Genomic DNA, 7,594 nt, shown 5'->3' with positions numbered 1-7,594 from the left:
CCGCCGGAAGCGTTCTTTCCCAGATGGCTTTTGCTTCCTGTGTGCGGCTCTCTGGTTCCTGCGGCCGCTGTTTCTATCCTGGGGGTGAGTAGCGGGTTTTTGCGGGGTGTCGTGGGACAGGCAAAGGGTCTGGCTGAGCACTTTTGGAACTAGCTCGGATCTAAGAAGCCCAGCTGGAAAGGTCACCTCGTCTTCTTCCCATGCCCCACCTTAGTGCCGCCTGCCAGCTTCCTGCAACCTTTGGTATCCAGCAGATTAACCTCCAAGGGCGTCCCGGGCCTCGCTTTGGCTTCCGGCCCAGCCTAGGCCTTCAGGTCTCCGTTAGCACTGCCCCCAAGAGTTACTTAGGACATTTCCAGGGACTCTCTGGAGGCAGTCGGGACCCTGCGTGGGCATGAGGTCGTCCCGGACGACCTCAGAACCGTGGTCCTGGGCAAAGGAGGTCAGAATGAGCCGAGTGTGATTGTCTGCAGGCACTGCTACTACCTAGTACAAAAGTGGAGATGTTACTTCAAGCCTGAACACGCTTTCGCAGAGGATGGTGGTGTTAACTAATAACCTGTCCTGTTTGTGAAGGTTGTCAGGCTTTCATTGTCATAGGCTGAGTTTATAGGGCCTTGGTATCTGGGAAACTGGGATTTCTGGGCTTAAGAAAAACTTTGTAAAACACTGCTGTGAATTAGAGAAATGCTATAGTATACTCTACTCTCGGTTCTTAAACTGTCACTAAACTATTCATTGTCGGGATGGTACGATTTTTAAGATTTTTACCCTGAAATGGAGAATTCTTTAAAGTGAAACTGTTTGGTATCATATTTACCTAACAACTCTGAATTAGTGTTTTGCCATATTTCTTAGTTGTACATGACACCGTCCATGTTTATGTGCAATTTGTGTATTTGTTGATCTATATGTTTATACAAAATTGGAATATAGTCTCTATTGTTTTACGCACATGCAGCTTCTATTATTTTATTTTGCTGTAGGTGTTATTACTGTAACGGCCCTACATTGTAAGCATACCATGTTTTATGAATGATAGATAAGTGTACAGTGAAGTTTATGCAGTTACAACCTCCAAGTAGTTTCAGTTTCATTTCAGGATTTTGAAGTCATTTTAAAAGAAGGATGACTATTTTAGAAGTGGCTATAGGTCCAGAGTATTGTATTGAAGTTAATAGTTAATGTAGGAAAGTATGTAGTCAACAGACGTTTTGCGTCTTAATTTTTTTTTTTATGGGTTTAAAAAATCGTTTTCTTGATGGCCTGAATGTACCCATAGGAGCACTAGTTCATGTAGTTCAGTTAACATCCAGTAGATGGCAGTTTTATCACTACTAACTCAAATGAAAACTTTTTATTCCTGTATCACTAGTTAAAGTTAGTAAACCTTTATTTTACTAATTGGTTTATTTTCATCTATGAATAACATTCCCACATAATGATACCACATATTACAACTGCATTTTCAAATTTACTGTATTGGAATAAAGGCTGGAAAGACAGTTTTTCACTTTTTATAAGAATATTGTTAACCCATTTTTAGGAAGCCATGCTGATGGAAGAAAGCACGCTTTGATTTGTTACATAAGAGATTTTAATTGGGTGGCTTCTCTCTAGCTTCATTTTTTGGCGGGAGGGGGAGTTGTATTTCTCGTTTCTTTCTTTTTTTTTCTTTTTGGTCTTTCTCACTTTTTAGGGCCACACCGGCGGCATATGGAGGTTCCCAGGCTAGGGGTCCAGTTGGAGCTGTAGCCGCCAGCCTATGCTAGGGCCACAGCTACGCCGAATCTGAGCTGTGTCTGCGACCTACACCACAGCTCACCGCAGTGCCAGATGCTCAGCCCACTGAGTGAGGCCAGGGATCAAACCTGCGTCCTCATGGATGCCAGTCAGCTTCGTTAACTACTGAGCCACGACGGGGAACTCCTCTAGTTTCATTTTTAAAAACCGAACTATGCATTCCTTGAGTAAAGTAATTGTGTCTTAGCCATTATTGTACACCCAGTATATAGGAGGCATTATGTATACATGCTCCATGCTCAATAAGTGCTTTATTTTGTGAATTGAATCATTTCAGCCCAAAATTTCTTCATCCAAAATGGAGGCTTTCAGTTATTTGTTAAGTTTAAATTAAATAATATATTATTATGAAGTGAATGGCTCCTAGTACTGCAGAAATTTGGAGTTCTTGACTTTTGGAAAATATTCAAAAGTCTGGCAGCAGTTCTGTTGGCATGATTGAAGAGAATCTTTAACTGAATGGTAGTAGTGAAAATAGAAATAATAATTTTAGAGGTGGAACAACCATAGATGTTAATCTATGAAATACCTAATTTTCTCTTGTTCCTAAGCAATCCGTACAAATTCTGATTTATTCCTTTTCACATGAGTGCAAAATGTACATTCTTTCTTTTTTTCCCCATATCACGTAGCACTTAGCTTAGTCCTGTGCAGTGAGAGTATAATGGCATTATTTGAAGCTGAGATTCTATCTCCCAAAATGTGATGGTTACATCATCCCAAGCTTATTCTCCTGAGTGTCATGGCCTTTGACAGGTATGTGCGTACCTCCTGTAAGCCAGGCTGTGGGTCATGTAGCAGCGCATATGGACATGTTTCCTCATTTTTTTTCCTTTTATCTTGGGTGAGAGCTGTATTCTTGTAGTTAAACATTTTGAAGATTGTTTTTTCATATTTAGCTAGGTTGTTGGAATAATTAAGATGGCTCCCAAAATTTAATGTCACCTGTTAATTGAGAAAATAGCATGCATAAATTTCAGCCTTTAAAAGTAAGTGTGAGGGAAAAGTGAGTCTGTCCACAGTTTGAATTTAACTCAAAAATTACCTGGTATATCATCACATTAGTAAAATATTTCATGTTGGGCTGCCTCTTTTCAGTTGGATTAGTGTTGTAGTCATTATTTTCCTGGATTCTCAGAAATAGTTATTTAATAGCTCTTTAAAAGAGTAAATGCTTTAAAATGTTTGCTGCATTTTTCAAATAGAATTACTCTCTACTTAAATTATATGAGCTTTTAGACAAGTTCATTAAAAATTCTAATAAATAAATATCAGTTTGAAATGTGTTTAATTAACTTTTAAAAATCCATTTCTCCTTAAATACTTTTTAAGGTAGGTAATGTTGAATTTAACTAGAAGCTGGTTTTTCTTGCTTAGTTTAATGCTACCTATCAGTCTCCCAGTTTTAATGAATGTAAGTATTACCTAGTAACATTTCTTTTTCTTTTTTTTTAAGGTCAGCAATCAAGATGGTACATGCTGAAGCCTTTTCTCGTCCCTTGAGTCGGAATGAAGTTGTTGGTTTAATTTTCCGTTTGACAATATTTGGTGCAGTAACATACTTTACAATCAAATGGATGGTAGATGCAATTGATCCAACCAGAAAGCAAAAAGTAGAAGCTCAGAAACAGGTATGATTAAAATGTCTGAGGATCACTTTTTTTGCAGCTAGCAAATATTTTTCCATGAAACTAAGGATATAGTAGAATTACTAATTAGTGAGAAATTTTATAAGACCCACTTAGAATGTGTTTTTATATAATATTTTTGATTTCATTATTCCTAAAAAATAACTTGTTTCTCAGATCCTATAACTATGTATGCAACTTATCAGAAGAAAAATGAAGAATAATGATATTGTAGTATTTTTTTATGCATATCCTAATCAGAATATTTTTGCCAGCTTATAAATGAAAGAATCTAGGTAAAATTTTTCAACAGACAAAACAAAAATTTTAACTTGAGTAATGGTATACATTTTGCTTTGTGTGACATTTGAAATATTTCTGTTTTACAAATAAGTTCATGTGTATCATATTTTTGATGCCACATGTTAGTGATATTTAACATATGATAGCTTTCTCTGTCTGACCTATTTCACGTAGTATGATAATCTTTAGGTCTGTCCATGTTTCTGTAAATGGCATTATTTCATTCTTTTTTAAGGCTGAGTAGTATTTCATTTTGTATGCATACCACATCTTTATCCATTCCTCTGTCATTGGTCACTTAGCTTGCTTTCATGTCTTGGCTAATGTAAATAGTGTTGCTATGAACTTTGGAGTGCATGTATCTTTTTGAATTAGAGTCTTCTCTAGAGGTATGCCTAGGAGTAAAGATTGCTGGATCATATAGTAATTCCATTTTTAGTTTTTTAAGTAACCTCCATACTGTTCTACATAGTGCTTGCATCAATTTACATTCCCACCAGCAGTGTAGGAGGGTTCCCTTTTCTCCACAACGCTCCACCATTTATCTACAGACTTTTTGATAGTGACCATTCTGACAGGTATGAGGTAGTACTCGTTGTGGTTTTGATTTGCACTTTTCTAATAATTAGTGATGTTGTATCTTTTCATGTGTTTATTGGCCATCTGTATGTATTCTTTAGAGAAATATTTATGTAGATCTTCTGCCTACTTTTCAAGTGGATTTTTTTTTCTTTTTTTTTTTTTGTTACTGAGTTGTATGAACTGTTTGTATATTTTGGAAATTAAGCCCTTGTCAGTTCCACTGTTTACAAATACTTTCTCTCAATCTCTAGGTTATCTTTTCCTGTTGTTGATGGTTTCCTTTGCTATGCAAAACCTTGTAAATTTGATTGGGTCCCATTTGCAGTTTTTGCTTTTATTTCTGTTACCTTGTAAATTTGCTTAGGTCCCATTTGCTGTTTTTGCTTTTATTTCTGTTCTCCTAGAAATGGCTTAAAGACTTAAACAAGACATGACAGCATAATACTTCTAGAAGAGAACACAGGCAAAACATTCTCTGACATAAATCACAGCAAGCTGAATTCAGCTCTGTTTAAAAAAGATAATAGGAGTTCCCATTGTGGCTCAGCAGTTAACAAACCCAACTTGCATCCGTGAGGATGTGGGTTCAATCCCAGGCCTCTGTCTGGGTTTAAGGATCTTGTTTTGCTGTGAGCTGTGGTGTAGGTCCCAGGCATGGCTTGGATCCCGCATTGCTGTTGTGTAGGCTGGCGGCTGCAGCTCAGGTTCAACCCCTAGCCTGGGAACGTCCATATTCTACATATGTGGCCCTAAAAAGCCTGACAAAAAGAAGAAGATAATATGTTATGATCATTTTGATTTATCCCAGGAATTAGAGGCTGGCTTCATTTGAGGGGAAAAAAAATGTATGTAATATTCTCTATTAACAGATAAGAGGACAAAACTATGATCATAATCAGTCAGTACAAAGGCCTTTGTTAAAATTAACATTTATTTATTTTTTTTTCTTTTTTAGGGCCACACCTATGGCATATGGAAATTCCCAGGCTAGGAGTCAAATCAGAGCTTCAGCTGCAGGCCTATGCCACACCCACAGCAATGCCAGATCTGAGCCACGTCTTTGACCCACAACACAGCTCATGGCAATGCTCTTCCTTAACCCCCTGAACAATGCCAGGAATCGAACCTGGATCCTCATGGATACTAGTAGGGTTCATTACCACTGAACCACAATGGGAACTCCTCGAATATTTCTTCTTGATTTTTAGAAAAGCTTTTAGTAAAATAGGAATAGAAGATAATTGCTTTGACGTGATAGAATGATTTACTATGGGAAACATACTTCATAGTAAAAAATTGAAAGCATTTTCTTTATGATTAGGAGTAAGTAAAGGAAGCCTATTGTTATCAATTCTGTATAGCATTTTACTGATTGTTAACTAATGCATAAATCAAAAAAAAGATGAGGTAGAAAAAAAAAGTAACTAAACAATCATTCATAGGTAGTATAATCTACATCGAAAGCCAAAGAAAATCTGCAGGTGAACTATCAGGATTAATAAAAGCTTAAGAGCTGCTGGATATAAAATCAGTATTCAAATGTCAGCTGTATTTCTGGATGTCCAACACAGTTGGAAAATGCAATTTTTATTTTTTTTCTTCGTTGTATTTTCTTTCTAAAACTCAAATTGAGGAATGAAAATTTGTGAATATGCAAGACACTCCTGAAAAATAAGACGTGTGTTTTGGGGGAGGAAGGATTTGCTTTGATTTATATCAAAACTTACGATAAAGTGATAGTTATTAAAGCAGTTTGCTATTGGCGAAGGGATGGCTTGACAAATTTAGTAGAATAGACTCCAGAAACAATCCTTTGCATAATGTGGAGTCTTGATATATGACATAACTGATTTTGCCTTGTAGATTATTGGAGAAAGGATGGGCTTTTCATAAATGATATTTAAATAGTTGGTTCTGTATGAGAGTGAATAAAATTTGATTTGACTTGATTCCATACACAGTAATCTCTTCCAAGGATTAAAGACCTTAGTTTATTCATATAATAAATATTCATTGAGCACCTACTCTCTGGTTCTTTATACCTCATCTGTATGTTCTAAGGATATCTTTTTTATCTATCCAGTTTTAATTAAAGCACCTTAAAAAAAAACAATGGCCAGAGGAGTAGGAATAAAACCAAGGTAAGTTATTTGTACCAGTCTCTCTCACCCCAACATTTTGTAAACCTTGAAGTTTACAAAATATTGCAGACTCTAATAGTGGTTTACTGTGACAGTTATTTTCAACTAGAAGGGCTACATTCTGAAACACCAGACTTTGGGGAAGTTAGTGGGGTGTTAAATATAATTTTTAAAAGCCCTTGGAGTTCCCGTCGTGGCTAAGTGGTTAATGAATCCGAGTAGGAACCATGAGGTTGTGGGTTCGATCCCTGACCTTGCTCAGTGGGTTAAGGATCTGGCTTTGCCGTGAGCTGTGGTGTAGGTTTCAGACACAGGTTGGATCCTGAGTAGCTGTGGCTGCGGTGTAGGCCATCAGCTACAGCTCCGATTAGACCCCTAGCCTGGAAACCTCCATATGCTGCAGGAGTGTCCCTAAGAAAAGCCAAAAAAAAAAAAAAAAAAAAAAAAAAAGCCCCTTCTTATATCCTCTCCCACTATCTGGAAAATTACTTGTGTCTGTAAAGTCACCAAAACCAAGAGAAAAGAAGGTTGCAAAAGAAAATTGTTTGTAAATGTTGTGTTATAAAACGATCCAGGAAGAAAGGAGGTCATGAGGAATGTGATGGAAGAAAGCAGTCAGTAATTTTATTGAGATCATTAAACTTGAAGAGAGCAATTTCCAACGAAGAAAACAAAGTCTTTAGGTAATTTTGAACTAGCATTAAATTGAACTTAAGCCTTTAATAGTTTCGTAATACTGACTTGTCAGTTATTGCATATTTTTGATGCTACTGTAAATAGTATATTTAAACTGTTTTACTGCAGCTGAATCTTAGAAGACTTGAGAAGCTGAAGTAAATAAGGAAATTGAGATAGGAAATCAGTAAGGAATAAGCAGTTAGTGTTGCCTGAGTGGACAAGGGAAGAGATGAGGAAAGAAAATCAAAAAGAAAGAAACTTAAAAAAAAGTGCTATATAGTCTTTTATACACAAACATAGCAGAAGAACATCATAGTAGAAAGCCATCTTATCCAGCAACTTTTGGGATACACACAGTAAAGTCAGAGGAAAGATGTTAGGACACTAACACTAAAAGAGAAGATGATTGTCTCCACATGTCTAGAAAGGGGTTTAATGCAAGTTTGTGGAGGGGGTCCC

General features: G+C 36.7%; 1 protein-coding gene across 4 annotated transcripts in view; it reads left to right on the top strand.

Annotated features, from left to right (window-relative positions):
- Window positions 1-7,594, top strand: part of ATAD1 (ATPase family AAA domain containing 1) — a 71,218-nt gene that overhangs the window by 654 nt on the left and 62,970 nt on the right. The window contains exons 1-2 of one of the 4 annotated variants that reach the window (XM_001927977.5): window positions 22-84; window positions 3,260-3,434. In XM_001927977.5, the coding sequence (XP_001928012.1) occupies window positions 3,273-3,434 (162 nt within the window). In that variant the 5' untranslated portion in view covers window positions 22-84; window positions 3,260-3,272. Of the gene's footprint in view, window positions 1-21; window positions 577-3,259; window positions 3,435-7,594 lie in introns of those variants that run through there. The other 3 variants (XM_013983524.3, XM_084996701.1, XM_005671257.4) reach the window with 3 other exon arrangements.

The sequence above is a fragment of the Sus scrofa genome, chromosome 14, assembly GCF_054392235.1.
Source record: "Sus scrofa isolate SSC_HxYL_T2T_F1_AM1 chromosome 14, Sscrofa_HxYL_maternal_Yorkshire_Landrace_v2.0, whole genome shotgun sequence".
Lineage (NCBI taxonomy): Eukaryota > Metazoa > Chordata > Mammalia > Artiodactyla > Suidae > Sus > Sus scrofa.
This window is presented reverse-complemented; position numbering and strand designations above follow the sequence as displayed.